The sequence below is a fragment of the Hylobates moloch genome, unplaced genomic scaffold (genome assembly GCF_009828535.3).
Source record: "Hylobates moloch isolate HMO894 unplaced genomic scaffold, HMol_V3 SCAFFOLD_15, whole genome shotgun sequence".
Lineage (NCBI taxonomy): Eukaryota > Metazoa > Chordata > Mammalia > Primates > Hylobatidae > Hylobates > Hylobates moloch.
The window spans coordinates 30,003,712-30,023,050 of NW_026652290.1; the positions used below are offsets into that span (position 1 = coordinate 30,003,712).

General features: G+C 42.2%; 1 protein-coding gene across 1 annotated transcript in view; it reads left to right on the plus strand.

Annotated features, from left to right (window-relative positions):
- Positions 1-19,339, plus strand: part of RPIA (ribose 5-phosphate isomerase A) — a 66,039-nt gene that overhangs the window by 38,535 nt on the left and 8,165 nt on the right. Inside the window, exons 4-8 of the mRNA XM_032177053.2 lie at positions 8,187-8,246; positions 10,422-10,486; positions 11,543-11,611; positions 12,736-12,877; positions 14,205-14,304. Of these exons, the coding sequence (XP_032032944.1) occupies positions 8,187-8,246; positions 10,422-10,486; positions 11,543-11,611; positions 12,736-12,877; positions 14,205-14,304 (436 nt within the window). The remainder of the gene's footprint in view (positions 1-8,186; positions 8,247-10,421; positions 10,487-11,542; positions 11,612-12,735; positions 12,878-14,204; positions 14,305-19,339) is intronic.

Below are 19,339 nucleotides of genomic sequence, written 5' to 3' on the forward strand. Positions count from 1 at the left end.
CACATATACATCATGGAATACTATGCAGCCGTAAAAAATGATGAGTTCATGTCCTTTGTAGGGACATGGATGAAACTGGAAAACATCATTCTCAGTAAACTATCGCAAGGACAAAAAACCAAACACCGCATGTTCTCACTCATAGGTGGGAATTGAACAATGAGTACTCATGGACACAGGAAGGGGAACATCACACTCCGGGGACTGTTGTGGGGTGGGGGGAGGGGGGCGGGAGAGCATTAGGAGATATACCTAATGCTAAATGACGAGTTAATGGGTGCAGCAAAACAACATGGCACATGGATACATATATAACAAACCTGCACATTGTGCACATGTACCCTAAAACCTACAGTATAATAATAAAAAATTAAAAAAATTAAAAAAAAAGAAATCAATCCCTTACTGTTCTATAAATTCTTTGGTATATAAATGGTTTTTTAAAATATGAAAACCAATCTCCAGAAAGACCATTATAATTTCCATTTTATTATAGACAGCTTGATCATATAAAAGTTTTTTTTTTTTTTTTATCTTTTTATTGTGCCTTAGACTCTTCATGACATGCTTGGACTTTCTGGTTTGTCCTGAACATACCTCTTTCTTAAACAACCAGTCATTTTATTCTAGGTCCAAATTAACCATACAAGATTTTTTCTCATGTAAAATTATTTCTCTTTAAGCTTTTTCACCAAAAAAACCTGTTATTTTTATAGCTTTCTTTATATCTCTCTTATTTTGTGGTTCCTTTTACCTTGTTTTATACATAACCTTTAAAAAAGCTTTGAACCAAACAAAAATTGTTCACCTTTTTAAGGACACTTGTTTTTGAAGGAATATTTTCCTATAATATATTTTTATTGGAAAATACCCAAATAATGAAATATTTATAATTTAAGTTTAGATTCTAAATTATGACAAGTTTGTCTACAAGTATTTATCCGATTTACTCATTTTAATTGTTTATCTAGATTATTTATGAAAAGTTTGATAGTCATTATTTAAAGTTATGAAACTTCCCATTGCAAAATTCTGAGACAGTGAAGAAGATAGGACCTAACTGACTCCATCTTGCTTCTAACCTTTACACTGTCCCTGTTCATTCCTGGTCTTTGGGAGGAACTTAGTTTGTAGTTTAGCTTTGAAACAAAGACATAACAGTCCTTTGTCTCATTTGCCATTATACATGCCATGGTCAAATCCTCTCACAGTACAAGGTAATCTCTGGTATCCCGACAGCCAAAGAGGTCAGGTCACGCAATACAGGAAAACAGAGCTTTAGACCTAAGAAGAATGTGCCCATGACTCTTGAAACTCCACAAAGAAAACAGAACACCCCAACTGCAGTGAGTGGCACCTTTGTTCTGAATTCTTTAAAGGGTTTCAAGTCATTATAAACTTCTAGACTTTTTTTGGTACTGCAGATGGCAAAGGGGGAAGGAGGAGGTATAGGGTGGAAGAGAAGTAAATGAAAGAACATTTGTTTGTTTTTTTAAGACAGGAAGCAAACATAGAAACCAAGTGCATAGTTTTGTTTTTTTTTTCCCTCTTTTGCAGCTGTGAGGAATTTTAGCCAAATTAGAAAGGGTTTGTTACCCATAATTTGGAATTCTTACTTGGATTTGATCAAGTCAGGTACAGTTGGTCAAATCTGTTGGGAGAAAGACTGCAAAAAACAACAGCAATAAAAACCCTAACAATATGATCACTGGGTGCTCTAATGGTAAGGAGAAATTAAGACCAACTAGTTGTTAAACTTTAGACAAGACAAAACCCCAATTCAGCTACTTACCTAGGGATGGGTCTCAGGCTAAAGACTGCTTTATACCGCTCTAGAAGCAGGAGGAAAAAAAACAAAACAAAAAAACTTGAATTCATATTCCCTGCTGGGAGCGAGCTCAAACTCCATAAAGGAGTTACCTGCCTTCCATCGTCATGGAAACAGGAAATCTTGCCTTCCTTGTTGGAAGCAAGTAAAACTCCAAAAAAAAAAAAAAAGGTGGGGGGAGTTGTACAGCAAAATAAACTTTAGATTTTCACCAGATTTGGGGAGATCAGGGATTCTCTGGAGGGTGTACTCCCAGACCTCAGCAAATTGTCCTGTTGGTTTGAGCCATAAAATTAGCTCATGCTGGTACCAAGCACTGATAGATTTGTCAAAGGTGTCAGGAGTACCTCTACTTAGAATCCCTCTGTGGTTACCAAAATGTCAACCCTGAAAATCTGTGACAGGTTTCAGGTAATTTAGAAAGTTTATTTTGCGAAAGTTGAGGACACGTGCCTGTGATACACCTCAGGAGGTCCTGACAACATGTGCCCAAGGTGGTCAGAGCACAGTTTGGTTTTGTACATTTTAGGGAGACATGAGGTGTTAATCAATATATGCAAGATGAACATTGGTTTGGTCTGGAAAGGTGGGACAACTCAAGCAAAGGCGGGAAGACTTGAAGCTGGAAGGGGGCTTCCAGGTCATAAGTATATAAGAGACAAATGGTTGCATTCTTTTGAGCATCTGATTAGCCTTTCCAAAGGAGGCAATCAGATATGCATTTATCACAGTGAGCAGAGGGGTGACTTTGAATAGAATGGGAAACAGGTTTGCCCTAAGCAGTTCCCACCTTGAGTGATTTTGGGGCCTCAAGATGTATTTTCCTTTCACAGTTTTATGTCTGGCTTTGGGGAAAAGGGAAAAGGAAAGTGGTTGTTGTTTGTGACCTGCCTTGGGGAGGAGGGATTCTAGTTTCTAAGGCTGTCCTCGGGAGCATGAGGGACCAGAGTCAGGAGGGCAGAATAATTGAAAGAAACTTTTGCTTCTGAATATGTTTCTTTCTTTTTTCTTTCTTCTGTTATGTTTTGTTTTGTTTTTTTGAGACAGAATCTCACTCTGTCACCCAGGCTGGAGTGCAGTGGTGTGATGTCGGCTTACTTCAACCTCCGCCTCCCAGGTTCAAGTGATTCTCATGCCTCAGCCTCCCTAGTAGATGGGATTACAAGCATATGGCATCACACCTGGCTAATTTTTTTTGTATTTTTACTAGAGATGGGGTTTCACCATGTTGGCAAGGCTGGTCTCAAACTCCCGACTTCAGGTGATCTGCCATCCTCAGCCTCCCAAAGTGCTGGGATTACAGGAGTGAACCACCATGCCTGGCAGCTCCTGAGGATGTTTCTGAGGCTTTTATTTTGGGGTATCCTGACCCCTAACAGTTTCATGCCCTACTTTTTAAACAAGTAAACCTGTAGGGATTTAAATGATTTTGGTGGATTTGCTCTTTAAAATTAAAGGCCTTTAATTTTAAAGATAGAAGGTAAAGAAGAAGGTAAAGCACTTGAAAGCCAGAACTGGTTTAAACCAAAAACAGCATTTATTGCTCACTCTGCCTTTGGTTCTACCTTGATTAGGTAGTAGAAGGGAAAATGTTTACGCTTCTACTATGTAAGCACCATAAAACCTGAAAACCACATTTTGTGAAATAATAAAACTACATTTTCAGGTTTTATTGTAAAATTAAGGGAAAACAGAAGTACCAGTAGCCTGCCAAGTGCCACTGTCCCTAATCATGAGACGTTTACAGGTGCCAGCTGTGGGGTTTGCTTCTTGCCTTTCTTCAGAATCACAAGCTAATCATTAGCTTTCCTGCTCCTTGCACTTTCCAGAGCTTTGGCCAGAAGAGGCAGGCAGGGGTGTTTACTCTACACGCTCCGGAGACTCTTTTGCTTCCCTGTTAGAAGCTTCTGGTGTCTAGCAGATGCAGATCTCAGTGGAGCACCAGAGGCTGCATAAGCTCACTGAGCCAGTAGTGGGTCAAAACCCTCATGCTGTTTGTTGAACTCCATGCATCAGTTTGCCAAGGCTGCCATAACAAGGTTCCACAGACTTAAAAAAAAAATAGAAATGTATTGTCTCAGAGTTCTGGAGGCTAGAAGTCCGAGATGAAGGTGTTGGCAGAATTGGTTCTCTGAGACTATGGAGAATCTGTCCTGTGCCTTCGTCCTAACTCTCTCGGTGGGTTGCTGATATGCTTTGGTGTTCCTTGGCCTGTAGGCCCGTTCCCCTGATCTCTGCCTGCATGTTCACATGTTGTTCTCCCTGTGGGCCTATTTGTTTCTGTGTCAAAATTTCCACTTTTAATAGGGACGTCAGTCATATTGATGTAGAGCTTACTCTAATGGCCTCATTTGAATTTGATTACCTCTCTAAAGACACTGTCTCCATAAAACGTCACATTCTGAAGTACTGAGGCCTAGAACTCCAATAGATCTTTTTTGGGGGGAACACAGTTCAACCTAACATTCAGGAAGGATGAGGCTCACACCATTTGTAATCAGGACTTCTCTGTAGTGCTCCTGGACCACTCCTGTGGGGAGGTAAGTCACAGGTGAGGAGAAGGGAGAGTTGGAGAACTTGCTGATGGGAACAGGCTTGAAGTGTTCTCTCCTAGTGGGATCCTGAAGTCATTGTACAGGGGCCCAGACTTCAGTTGACCATTTTAACAAACCGGCAGAATTCCTGAGCCTTGTGTTGTGAATTGGGGCACAGAACTGCTTTAAGGGAGTACAGATGCTCCACTTGTGTTGTTGTTTATTGTCTGTTGGGGAAGACGGGAGAGTCTCAGGGCTTGCAGAAGTTGAGGGTGGAGTATGGGGGTATCCAGGGGAATCACAGTGGGCCTCCCAGCTGCAGAAACAGACAGTGCTCACCGACCAGGCTCTTCTCATGTGCCAGGCTTTGGTCAGGTACTGGGGTGGGCGGCTGGTGGTTGTGGTGAGGAGGCATAGCTCAGTTGGTTGTAGTGATCATTTAAGGCAAGCTTGTCCAACTCATGGCCCAAGATGGCTTTGAATGTGGTCCAACAGAAATTCATAAACTTTCTTAAAACATTGAGTTTTTTTTTTTTTTTTTTTTTTTTTTTTTAAGCTCACCAGCTATTGGTAGTGTTAGTGTATTTTATGTGTGGCCCAAGACAATTCCTTCTTCCAGTGTGACCCAGGGAAACCAAAAGGCTGGACACCCCTGATTTAAGGTATATACATTTATATAAGAATATAGAGGCCCTTGTGCATGGAGAGTGTGTGTTACTATCTTCAGTGTCTGGTGTGGTGCCTGGCACTCCACAAATGTTCAAAGAATTAATGCTACATTCACGTATGCAATATTTTATAAGTATATGGTAGAGAAGAAGGAGAGATAGTGTGCCTTTTAGGGGAAGGAGAGCCAACTCCTTGTTCAGGACATGACAGCTATTTTTAAAATGTCCTTATCAGTTAGCAGTGTGTTTTTTGTTTGTTTGTTTTTGAGACGGAGTCTTGCTCTCTCGCCCAGGCTGGAGTGCAGTGACATTATCTCGGCTCACTGCCACCCTCCACCTCCTGGTCTCAGGTGATCCTCCTGCCTCAGCCTCCTGAGTAGCTAGGGTTACAGGTACCATGACGCCTAGCTAATTTTTGTATTTTTAGTAGAGATGGGGTTTCACCATGTTGGTCAGACTGGTCTTGAACTCCTGGCCTCAAGTGATCCACCCACCTTGGCCTCCCAAAGTGCTGGGATTACGGGCATGAGGAGCCACTGCGCATGGCTGTTTGCGATGTGTTAATGATTGGTTTAATACCCCGGTGTGTGTGTGTGTGTGTGTGTGTGTGTGTGTGTGTGTGTGTGTGTGGTGTGTGTGTGTGTGTGTGTGTGTGTGTGTGTGTGTGTGTGTGTGTGCGCGAGAGAGAGAAAGAGAGAGAGAGAGAGAGAGGAGCATGCCAGTCTGCAGCCTTACCCCTGCCCTCCCTCTGCAGCGTTCTTTATAAACTAATCTCAGAAGTGTCGTATCATCACCTCCGCTTTGTGCCATGGTCACTGACACAGACCAACTCTGGGATAATGGGAAGGGATGATCCAAAGGGATGAATATCAGGAGGTGAGGATTATTGGGGCCCTCTCCGAGGCCACTTTCCAATGTTTTTATAGTCTCAGATCTGAAGTTAGGATAGTTTCTCTAATACTACTTTTACTTTTTTAAACTTTAAAGTTCAGGGGTACGTGTGCAGGTTTGTTATGTAGGTAAACCCAGGTCATGGGGGTTTGCTGTACGGATTATTTTGTCATCCAGGTGTTAAGCCTAGTACCCATTAGTTATTTTCCCTGATCCTCTCCTTCCTCCCACTCTCCACCCTCTATCCTTCAGTTAGCCCCAGTGTGTATTGTTGCCTTCTGTTAGCTCCCACTTACAAGTGAGAACATGTGGTATTTGGTTTTCTGTTCCTGTGCTAGTTTGCTAAGGATAATGGTCTCTGGCTCCATCTATGTTCCTGAAAAGGACATGATCTCTCTCTCGCTTTTTGTTTTTAACGGCTGCGTAGTTCTAATAGTACTTTTGGAGAAATCTAAGAATTAAGAAATAATCTAGCAATACTATTTTTGCTGTTTTCCTTTTCAGCATATATTTCTCTTTAATAAGTACAAAATCATAAGTTTTTTTTTGAACTTGCTTATTCAGCCAGCATTTTATTTTAGCTTTTTATTATGGAAAATTTAAAAGTTTAGAAAGGAGAGAGAACAATAAAATGAACTTCCATGTACTCAGCATCCAGTTTCAATAATTATCAGTTCACAGCCAATCTTGTTTCATCCATACCTAAATATCCCCCTGACACTTGTTATTTAGAAACAAATTCCAGGCATAATATCATTTCATTGTATATATTTCATATGTCTCTCTGAAAAATGGGGAGTCTTTTAAACATCACAACAATACTAAAAGCAATAATTTCTAATAACATCAATAATTTTTAATAACATCAAGTCTGGGGTTCAAATTTTTTTATTGTCTTATCCTTTAAAAATATATTTTTTAGTTTGTTTGAATCAGGATCTAACATTACAATTTTCAAGATCTTTATATTTTAGCCATAGAGTCTTAGGATTCTAGATTAGAAGGTTGGCCTCAGTCATTTCATCTGTCCCTATCTTTTTATAGATGAGAAAAATTGCCAAGGGTCACAGGGCTGGCTCATTTAAGATTAGAACCTGGACCTTCTGATCTTAATCTCAGGTGCTTTTTGTTTTTAGCAGAAAATGTTGTGAAGGCTTGTCTTTACAAAAAAGTGTTCCATCCTTTGGTTTCTGTGCATTATAAGCAATGACATCAACATAAACCCACATCGCTGGGACTTGGGCATTCAAACATGAAGGTTTGAGGTATCTTTATTCCAGCTACGAATCCTGCTCAGAGCCATGTGATGGCTGTTACCACTGTTCTCCCCTTTTGTCACCTTTTTAAGAAGGTTAGCTCTGAAGCATGACTATAAAGTCAGTGGTGCTGACTTTTTCACAAACATCCTAAATCTCTCCCAGTCGAGTGTGTTAAATTTGCTGACTTCCTCACTTAGTCTTTCTGGATTCTGGCATTTTTAAGTGTATATATTCTTTTCCTCATATTTACTTAACAGTGTGGGCTGGAAACTACTCCATGTCCATTCATAGTGATCTTCCTCAGTCTGTTTTTATACCATTGGATTGTTTTAAAAGCTTTTCTAATAAGTTGTGGATTTGGTTTTGTGTTAGGAATTTTTTTTTTTTTTTTTTTTTGAGACAGAGTCTCACTGTTGCCCAGGCTGGAGTGCAATGGAGCGATCTCGGCTCACTGCAGGCTCTGCCCCATGGGGTTCACGCCGTTCTCCTGCCTCAGCCTCCTGAGTAGCTGGGACTATAGGTGCCCGCCACCTCGCCCAGCTAATTTTTTGTATTTTTAGTAGAGATGGGGTTTCACTGTGTTAGCCAGGATGGTCTCGATCTCCTGACCTTGTGATCCGCCCGCCTCGGCCTCCCAAAGTGCTGAGATTACAGGCGTGAGCCACCGCGCCCAGCCTATGTTAGGAATTTTTTGTCGCACTTGTTTTGCTGGAAGCTTTAGGATGCCATGGCATTCTCTTTCATCACAAGTCACTGACGAGGAGCTCTTAGTTTCACATTGGAACAGGGTCTTTGCTGTGCTGTTTGCCTTTTTCCAGCTCCCAGGTTGAATCAGCAGTTAGTTTTGCCATTCATGGGGCTAGATCTCCTACCTCTTGGTGGGCCATGCTGGGCTTTGGGAGAGAGCCTGGGCAGGACTTGGGACACTTAAATCCAGAAGAATTCTGAGAATCCTTGCCATGAACTCAAGTAAATGATTGTGGTTGCTCTTCCCTGTCCTCCGCAGGCCCGCCAGCTCATCCTGCAGTATGGCTTGACCCTCAGTGATCTGGATCGACACCCAGAGGTAAGATCGCCACTCAGAGGCAGACCACTGAGTATTTCTGTCCGCTTTTTTATGGCTGTCACTTGTTCGTGGGCTCCAGATAGCTTGTCAAATCTAGGGAAGATGTCAGTTAGTTGTACCAAGTTTTCTCCTGGGACCTTGAGTATTAATTTTGGCTGAGGTCACAAGTGCTGAGGTGGTTCCTTTCAACCACATTCCTTGCGGTTTAACCCCGAGGGCTCAGTGTGAATGTAGTGAAGAGAAGTAGGCAAGCCCAGGGCTGCATCCAGGGCTTTCTGAGGTCTTTGTGCAGAGGTATAAGAGTGAGCCAGCTCATGGAGCTTGCCACTAAGTGGAAATAAGGAAGAATCATCTGAGGCAGCCACGGACATTTGAAAACATTAAAACTAACTTTTGTGGTAAAGACTAACACAGGGGCAGTCCAGAGGAGACGGACATTGGTGAGGGTGAGCAGCATCACACACCCTAGCTGGCATTTTCTGAGCCATTATTAGGTACCAGCTTTTGTGCTGAGTGCTGTACCTGTATTAAACTGTTTCATCTCCAATATTCTTGAAGATAGGATACCATAATTTTCCCATTTTATAGATGTGAAAAAGGCACAGAGAGGGTAAGTCATATGGCTAATGCCACAGTTTTTAAGTGGCAGAATCAGAATTTGAACTCAGGCACATCTCTTCTAGACTAATGCTAGTTTGAGTTTTTTGGGAAGAGGTAAAGTTTGAATTGGGCTGTAAAGGCCAGGTGGCAAGGGCAGGAGAGAACACTCCAGAGAGTGGTAGATGGGAACCACAGGAACAGCTCCATGTGGGCAAATGGACACTGCTCGGACTGGCTGGGGTGATAGGACAGAGTGAGTGGACTGCGTTGGTGCATAGTGGGCAGAGGGAAAGCAAAGCTGGATAGGAAAAGTGGGATGGTTTTATGGCACCTGGAAAACCAGGCAGGGGATTGAGACTTGATGGTGATCTAGTAGCCCATGTTTCTCTCATACACATGGGCCTCACGGGGGTTAGTAAGAACTATGGGAAGGACTTGGGGATTTCTGTGGGCAGAGCCAGGGGCACAGGCTGATCATGTGTTCAGCAGCTGTGAAGAGAGTGGTTTGGGCTGAAGGTGGGCCTGGAGCCCAGACAGAAAAGGTTGCCACTTTCCATACCCCTGAGAATTGCCACAGTGCAGCCTGGCTCTGGGGTTAATGCAGGCCTGGGGAGAGCAGTGCTGGCTGTAACTTCAGACAAAGGCTAGAATCTGTAAAAGGCTGGAAGCAAGCATGACCCATATGGAACTGTATTTTTTATACCTGTGCCATGCCAGCCATGCCAAGCAACTTAATCACTGCATCATGAATAGAATTTGTACCCTGCATACTGCTTGCTGTCTTTAAAAATATACTTGGGGTTCCTACATTGTCCATGCAGAGTACCCTGAGTGATGAGAAATGTGTAACTTTCTTGATTTTGATTTTTGAAAGCTAGATGAACCAATTTGCCCCTCAACCGCTTTGGGGGCTTGTGGTGGAGCTTCCTAATAGAGGGAGTGGGCAAGCCTAGACAAGTGGGTTCTTAGTGGCAATGCCCCAGATAATTTCCAGTTCAGGAACACATCAACTTTCTTATGTGTCTCTTCATTTGATCTTCATGTCCACTTGAAATTGCCTGTGAGATTGCTCACAGTTAGTACAGAGACTTCTGAATCAGTTTTTTTTTTTTTTTTTTTTTTTTGGCATTTTTCCCACCCCCAATGGAATTTAGTAGCACAGATATTACTGTATTGACCCTTTGGTGGGACAAAACTCATTGTAATGTCTAAGATTTTTTATTCACCACCAAAAACTAATTTTTGCCTCTTGGGGGAGGTGATAGCACCCACACTGAGAATGCATGCTCTAAATAACGCCAGCTTGTCCACAGAGAAGCCCATCAATCAGAAAAGAGAACATAGTCTTGTGGGTAAGAACTGCACCCCGGTTAGAGTCCCAAGTCCTATGCTGTTTCCCTTTGATCCTAGTGGAGCAGCTTAACCTCTTGTAGCTCAATTTCTTGATTTGTTAAATGGGAGTACTAGAATTAGCTAATAGGGCTGCTGAGTATCTGATAAGCTATTGCATGCTCAGGCAATTAGCAGAGGCTCCCCTCAAGTGGTTTTTATATATTTACCTTCCCCCCGATACAGATTGACCTTGCCATCGATGGTGCTGATGAAGTAGATGCTGATCTCAATCTCATCAAGGGCGGCGGGTGAGTGTTATGGGGGCTTCTGTGCTAAAGAGTATCTGCCAGTTAATCCTTAGCAAAGCAAGATGGATACAGAGTAAACAAATTGCCACTGTGACATATGCAAGTTTGTCTTTCTCCTAGGATATTGATAGCATATGGCCTTAGACCCAACTCAGCATTTCTGGTCATTAGCAGCAATTTAGTGACAAGGAACCCGGGCCTCTTTAGTGAGATCATTCATCGTAATGGATTCTCTGTGAATTTGTGTTCTTTTGTTGATTCAGACTTTAAAAACTGAAGGCCAAATCAAAATAATACTGGGCTAGATTGTTAGGTCTGTGGGTACCAGTGTGTGACTTTTGCTTTAAAGCCGTGCTTACCTCTGTGAGCAGTTAGGGATATTATTTGTTCCTTTGGAAAACATTAATTGGGTATTTCTTAAGTGCTGATTTGGGGAGTGGTGGGAATGGTGAGTTGAAAAAGGTGAAATCCTGTTCTGCTGGTTCTTATAATCAAGCAAACTATTGAGTGATGCAGCATTTGTTTAAAATCACACTTTACTGTTTATTAGATTTTCTTATGTGTTACTTAATCCTGTCAACTGCAGATGTGAGATAGTTTAGCTGCTAAACCCTAGAGGTAGATCTGGACCCAGATCTGCTGGTTCAGTGCCCTGGGCTCTCTCCACTTCATCACCCTCATTGGCAAATAGTCGACTTGCAGGTTGTTCAAAGCGTGCCCTCCTCAGCTTCTAGACCCAACCATTCATGCCATGTCCAGATGACGTCTCCCTGAACACAGTGCTCCGTCTCAGATGCATTTGGATGGAATTATGCCTGGCCTGAATGGGAACCTTGTCTGCTTTCTAGGTTTCTCCCAGACACAGGGTAATGTTTCTAGAGTCCATTTACTAGGAGCAGCATGATGGGACTGGGAATGTCCCTTTAAAAATTAAAAGTTAAGTTTCTCTTTAAGTGCCAGGACTGAGTGGATTTGGGATTCCTGTATTTGACCTTAGTTCCCAAACTGAGATTTTTGTCTTACTCCTGTGTTCCTTTGCTTTCTTCCTATCTGCAGAGGCTGCCTGACCCAGGAGAAGATTGTGGCTGGCTATGCTAGTCGCTTCATCGTGATCGCTGATTTCAGGTACAGTTTCTGGTGTCTGAACTGCCAACTGAGGAGGTAGATTGGACCCCCAAGCCTCATCCCCATTTTTGTGAAAGAGGAAATGGAGAGCTGCAGGGACTCTCTGACCTTCTGAGACTGATGGCTAGGACTTAGTACAGTGTCTAGGAGACCTTATGTTCTGCTTCTAGGCTGAAGGTAGATGTTGCTAATCACAGCAGTTGTCTGCAGCCGTGATCTCTAGCATTGTTTCATGTGTTCAGTGGAACGGGGAAACAGCTTGTCACCCTATTAGCAGAGCATGCTCTCATGTGTCATGTCACTCACTGTATCCTCACAGGGAGCCTCAGAGGAGGCAGGATGTGCCCTGCCCACGGGCAGTGACTCAGCATGCCCTGCTTCTTCTTGGGTCAGGGTTTGCCGCAGGTGACTGGTGTCATTGATAGTCTTTGACCAGGCTCTCAGATGCTCCTTCAAGGAATCTAGTCAAAAGCACTTGTGCTGAGCATGTTAATTTCAAATATGTATATGTGTATATATATATATATATATATATATATATATTTTTTTTTTTTTTTTTACGAGACGGAGTCTCGCTCTGTGGCCCAGGCTGGAGTGCAGTGGCACGATCTCGGCTCACTGCAACCTCCGCCTCCTGGGTTCACGCCATTCTCCTGCCTCAGCCTCTCCGAGTAGCTGGGACTACAGGCACCCGCCACCACGCCCGGCTAATTTTTTGTATTTTTAGTAGAGACGGGGTTTCACCGTGGTCTAGATCTCCTGACCTTGTGATCCGCCCGCCTCGGCCTCCCAAAGTGCTGGGATTACAAGCGTGAGCCACCGCGCCCGGCTATATGTGTATATTTACTTGTGAAATATAGCCACAGGACGAGCATAAATATTAAACACCTGCATACCCACAAGCCAGCAATATCAGATTTTAACATTTTTTGTCATATTTATTTCAAATAGCTCTTTTCCTATATAGTAAAACAGGTAATTCGTTTGAAGCCCCATGTGTATATTGCCCCTGATCACTTTCCTTGCCTTCCCACCATCTAATTAACCCCATTCCTGAATTTGGTGTTTGCCTGTACTGTTGAACTTATTTACTTTTATTGTACTTTTTGACTCCTTCTTTCCAGGAAAGATTCGAAGAATCTGGGGGATCAGTGGCACAAGGGAATCCCCATCGAGGTCATCCCAATGGCCTATGTCCCAGTGAGCCGAGCTGTGAGCCAGAAGTTTGGGGGCGTGGTTGAACTTCGAATGGCTGTCAACAAGGCTGTGAGTGGCCTGGCTGGGCCAGGGGTGTGCTGGGTGCACTCAGGTTTTCAGTGTGGTGTGCTCCCTTCTGTTCCAGTTAGGTCCTGTGTGTCTCCACCAGGCAATTGGCTTTTGTTTATTTTTAATTGATGTATTTGTTTATTTTCAGAGAGTTGGCCTGTTAGTTTCTGCATTCAAACTTGTGTAGACAAGACCACACTTAATACAGTGCATCTCCTTTGTACAGATAGGGGAATGATTCTTTCCCTGTGCCTCAGGTTCTGACATCCCACAGGTAATCTGACCTTTGTGCCTGAGGCCTGGAACACCCTGATTGGCAGCTGTGAAACACTGGCTTTGGGAACCCGTTTGGAGCAGAAAGTTTTTTAGGTTCCATGGTGTAACTTCTTTTCTCCCTCTTCTTTCTTCTCATTCTGTGGTTAAATGTGACAAGAAGTAGAATTTCTTGTGGTGTGTGAACTCTTCCCCAGGAATACACTCCAGATGGTCCAAATTTTTCGTGTTTCTCTTTAGCTTCTAAAGTGGATTGCGCAGAACTTTTCCCTCTTTTTTATACTTAAATAAACAAATAAGCAAAGACAGCAATCCAGAAGCTAACCACAGTTACATATGTAACTACATAAACATTTTGGAGGATATCGAAAAGATCTGTCACCCTACCCTGATACATTTTTATTTTGATATATTTTGTCCCCAGTGTTTCTGTGACTTTAAAAAAAAACTGTAGTTCTATTCCTAGTGGTTGTACAGTGCTCTGACTGACATTCAGATTGTTGGCGCATGAAAGAAATGCAGCACGAAATTGAGAAGTCATTCAACCTTGACCCTGTCAGAGTTCTTATTTGAAAGCCACATTGCTGCTAGTGTTCTTATTGTCTTTTGGACTCTGTTTCTTGCCCTTTTTCTTATTAGCCAAGTAGTAACTTAAGGAAGCAGATAAGAACAATGAATTTTGGACTAACTTAAGGAAGTAAGAACAATGAACCAGAAATCAGATAGGAATGTGGTGATAATTGTGACGTGTTCACGTAGTCATAGTGGGAGCTCATGTGAGTAAAAATAGCTTGATACATTTGTTGAGAGGCTTATATTCTCTCTCTCTCTCTCTCTCTCTCTCTCAAAAAAAAAAAAAAAAAAAAGACTCCAATCTAAGTCTTTCTGATTTCAAAGCTCCTGCTTATTACCACTTCACAGCACACCTTCTGGAAAGCATAAAGTGGGAGCAGGTTAAAATGCATCCTTGTCTTTGGTTATCCCCTCTACTTTCCTGTCCTTCTCTGCCTACCTGTATCTGCATACTTGGTCACTGTGGAAAATTATCTTCTAGGGTCCTGTGGTGACAGATAATGGGAATTTTATCTTGGACTGGAAGTTTGACCGGGTACACAAATGGAGTGAAGTGAACACAGCTATCAAAATGATCCCAGGTAACATGAGTGGCGTTCACCAGGCATATACACACCCATGCCCTTCGTAACTGGCCCCTGCATCTGGCCACAGAAGGCACAATGGACATGGGCTTTGTAAGGCTTGGTTGGAAGGAAGAATTCCCTTTATACCATGTTTGGGTTTTTAACTGCACCTCCTTTGCCGTATTCCCTTCCCCCAACAATTGTTGCTTACCTAGCAGCTTTGTTGCTTGCGCATTTCACAGCCTGTTTGAGTTGGGATAGTCCTGAAGCTGATGGAAGTTCAGAGGGGACTTGCCTTGAAATAAGGCCATCATCCCTGGGTAGAAACTTTCCTTCCGGGAGCTAGACTGCAGCCTTTTTTTGTGGGCTGTCTTCTTAAGCAGGGGGGAAGTGACTCAGTTAATCCACATTCATTGGATGCATGCCAAAGGCAAGATGTTGTGCTGTGTGTTACAGGGGATACTTCGATCTGGAGGACTTGTAATCTGTCCTCAAGTAGAATTGATGTAAACCTGGGGAAATCTGTGTGTATGTGTAGAAGCCATGCCTACAAATAAGATAGAATGTGCCCAATTCTACTAGAGGAATACCAAGAGTCTAGAGTGCACAAAAAGTTTCTTTTTGGGAGAATGTGAGGATGTTCTATGCTGTAGAGGTGGTTTTTCATCTATGCCTTGGCATAACATAAGTTAAACATGGTGCTAAGTGTCTAAAAATGTTTCCTTTGATTCCCACTCTGATGAGGTAGTTGCAGAGGAGGGCACTGGCTGAGAAAGGTTAAGCCATTTGCCCAAAGACAGCACCAAGATGGACACCCTAAGTTGTCTGCCACTAGACCCCGAATGTTTAATGCTTACTTGCTGAAGCACCAGGCGAGGAGAGGCTGTGTGAAATGAACATTTAGAGCCTTGGGGAGCCTCTAATGCAGCTGTACCAGGGAATGATGGAATAAGAGCCAGGATGGGGCCCTGCGTGAAGGATGGGTGGGCAGTGTAGAGATGAGTTATGAGGCTGGAGTCCTGGTCCAGGCTAGAGGAGGTATCAAGGGCTCATACAGGGGGGTTAAAAGGAGGAGGCAGTCTTGAGAGGTATCAGCTTCTTAGGATATTGCGAGACTAAGAGGCTAACGGAATATTCCCTGTCACGGAGTATTCTTGGGCCAGAACTGGGTGACAGGACCTTTCAGGCCAGTTTAATGGAGCAAAGTATTCTGGATAAGGATCCTAACCCAGCTGTGCTCTGGCGTGCTACCTTTTAGCAGTTAGTTAACATCTCTGTGCCTGAGTTTCTTCCTATATAGAAGGGGCTAGTTAATTTTAGTACCTACCTTATAAGGTTGTTGGGTGGATTAAATGAGTTAAAACAGTGCCCATTGCAGAAGGGAAAGTGTTTGTTGAATGAATAAATCCCTTGAAAGAAAGGTACTATTGTTACTATTAATTAAATATACTAAGATTCTAAGATATACCTGTGCTAGTTGGGATTTAAAATAGTGTGAATATAAGCTGTGTAATGAAAAGCTAGTTCTTCCAGTTCTACTTTATTCATTTATTTTTTGAGATAGGGTCTCGCTGTGTCACCCAGAATGGAGTGTAGTGGTGTGATCAAGGCTTACTGCAGCATTGACCTCCTGGGCTCAAACAATTCTCCCGTTTCAGCGTCCCCAGTAGGTGGGACTACAGACGCACACCACCAAGACCGGCTAAGTTTTGAATTTTTTATAGAAACGGGGTTTCACGATGTTGTCCAGGCTGATCTTGAACTGGCCTCAGTGTCTCCCTTGGCCTCCCAAAGTGCCAGGATCACAGGTGTGAGCTGCTGTGCCTGGCCCCAATTCTACTTTAGTTTGTTATTTTATTTTAGTTTTTTATTGACAGTCTTTTACCACGTTAAGTCAAAAAGATGAGTTGGCTTATACTCATTTTCTTGGTTAGTGTTCTCTCTTTAATGGAAGAACTAAACAGCCAAGAAGGTAGGAGGAAGAGAAGATTTGCAAATCACTGTTAGTAAAATGGGAGAACTTGCCCTTGGTGATAATGCAAACAAACCCAGGGCCCCAGGAGGAAAGGGCTCACCAATGTGGGTGCCGTATAGGTGAATTTCTTGCAGTGCCCACTAGGTGTCACTCTTGCTCCTGGTTAGACCTTTCTTGGCTTCTTAAGATTCTGAAATGTCCTTTGTAAGGAAATTTCCCTCATATGTGATTCTTCAAAAAAAAGTATGTAGAAGCTGCATCCTAAAGACGTTCAGAGTTTTGTTAGGAACTTAAAGTGAGGAAAATGATAAAAGAGGCCAACTATTAAATCATATAATGCGATATCTACAGGACAATCAGAGTGGTTTGCTGTATCTTTTCTCATTTTTTCTTTTCCTGATTGAGTCCATTAGATTGACGGCTGGACCAGTATCAGGAGAACAGAAGTAGGGCGAGTTTCCCTGTTTATCTCTATTACGATGTGCATTCGTACACAGTATGTGAGGACGCTTCGAGAACAACTCCCTTTGATGTTTTGTTGTGTTCCACCCAGAGCAGAGTGACTGAATTGAAGGGCCAGGGCTACTGGAGTTCTTTCCCCTAGGTTCACATTTAGCATCCTCTGCTCTTTCCACTATATTTTATTGGGGAGTTTGGGGAGGTCAGTCACACCCAGCATCTCAGTAATTTAAAGAGAAGTTGCTCTAAAGTCTTACCTTAGACTGCTGCCCGTTCATCTCTGCTCTTTCTTTAAAGCCTTTTCTGAACCTGGTTTAACTGTTTTTTGGATCAGTGGAAGTTTTCTCCTTATATTGCAGACATTTTGAAAACAGGTCTTGAGTGGCTACTTTGCTCATCTTTGGGAGGATCCAGTTGCATAGGCACAGTTTGGTGTCACGGACCTTTATTTGTGTTCAGCAACTCTTTGCTCTGCCTGTTGGCTTTTCGTCACTCGATCACTATTCCATTTCATTTGTTTATTGGGAGCTGTCTTTGGGAGTTTTTTTTTTAATTTTTAAAATTATTTCAGTAGTTGTTGGGAAACAGGTGATGTTTGGCTACATGGATAAGTTCTTTAGTGGTGATTTCTGAGATTTTGTTGCACCCATTACCCAAGCAGCGTACACTGTACCCAATGCGTAGTCTTTTCTCCCTCATCCCACTCCCACCCTTTCCCCTGGGTCCCCAGAGTCCGTTGTATCATTCTTACACCTTTGCATCCTCATAGCTTAGCTCCCAGTTATAAGTGAGAACATACGATGTTTAGGTTTCCATCTCTGAGTTACTTCACTTAGAATTATGGTCTCCAACTCCATCCAGGTTGCTATGAATGCCATTATTTCATTCCTTTTTATGGCTGAGTAATATTCCATGGTGTGTGTGTGTATGTGTATATATATCACATTTTCTTTATCCACTCGTTGGTTGATAGGCATTTAGGCTGGTTCCATATTGTTGAAATTGCAAGTTGTGCTGCTATCAATATGTGTGTACAAATGTCCTTTTCATATAATGACTTCTTTTCCTCTGGGTAGATACCCAGTAGTGGTTTTGCTGGATCAAATGGTAGTTCTACTTTTGAGTTTTTTAAGGAATCTTCACACTGTTTTCCACAGTGGTTGTACTAGTTTACATTCCCACCAGCAGTGTGAAAGTGTTCCCTTTTCACTGCATCCATGCCAACATCTATTATTTTTTGATTCTTGCAGGAGTACGGTCGTATTGCATTGTGGTTTTGATTTACATTTCCCTGATCACTAGTGATGTTGAGCATTTTTTCATATGTTTGTTGGCCATTTGTATATCTTCTTTTGAGAACTGTCTATTCACGTCCTTGGCCCACTTTTTGATGGGATTTTTTTCTTGCTAATTTGAGTTCCTTATATATTCTAGATATTAGTCCTTTTTCAGATGTATAGATTGTGGAGATTTTCTCCCACTCTGTGGGTTGTCTGTTTACTCTGCTGACTGTTCCTTTTGTTGTGCAGAAGTTCCCTGTTTTAAGTTCCACCTAGTTATCTTTGTTTTTGTTCCATTTGCTTTTGGGTTGTTTGTCATGAAATCTTTGCCTAAGCCGGTGTCTAGAAGGGATTTTTCAATGTTGTCCTCTAGAGTTTTTATAGTTTCAAGTCTTCAATTTAAGTCTTTGATCCATCGTGATTTGATTTTTTGTATAAGAGATGAGAATCCAGTTTCATTCTTCTACATGTGGCTTGCCAGTTATCCCAGCACCATTTGTTGAATAGGGTGTCCTTTCCCCCTTGATGTTTTTGTTTGCTTTGTTGAAGATCAGTTGGCTGTAAGTATTTGGCTTTATTTCTGGCTTCTCTATTCTATTCCATTGGTCTATATGCCTGTTTTTATACCAGTACCATGCTGTTTGGTGACTATGACCTTATAGTGTAGTTTGAAGTCAAGTAATGTAATGCCTCCAGATTTGTTCTTTTTGCTTAGTCTTGCTTTGGCTATGTGGGCTCTTTGTTTTTCCATATGAATTTTAGGATTTTTTTTCTAGTTCTGTGAAGAATGATGGCGGTATTTTGATGGGAATGGCATTGCATTTGTAGAATGCTTTTGGCAGTATATGGTCATTTTCACAATATTGATTCTACCCATCCATGAGCATGGGATGTGTCCCATTTGTGTTGTCTGTGGTTTTTTTCAGCAGTATTTTGTAGTTTTTGTAGTTTTCAGCAGTATTTTGTAGTTTTCAGCAGTATTTTGTAGTTTTCCTTGTAGAGATCTTTCACCTCCTTGGTTGGGTATACTCCTAAGTATTTTATTTTTTTTGCAGTTGTCATAAAAGGGGTTGAGTTCTTGATTTGATTCTCTACATGGTTGCTGTTGGTGTATAGCAGTGCCACTGATTTGTGCACATTGATTTTGTATCCTGAAACTTTACTGAATTCATTTATCAGATCTGAGAGCTTTTTGAATGAGTCCTGGGGGTTTTCTAGGTATATGATCATATTATTAGTGAACAGCAACCGTTTGACTTCCTCTTTACTGATTTGGATGCCCTTTCTTTGTCTTGTCTGATTGCTCTGGCTAGGACTTCAGTAGTATGTTGGATAG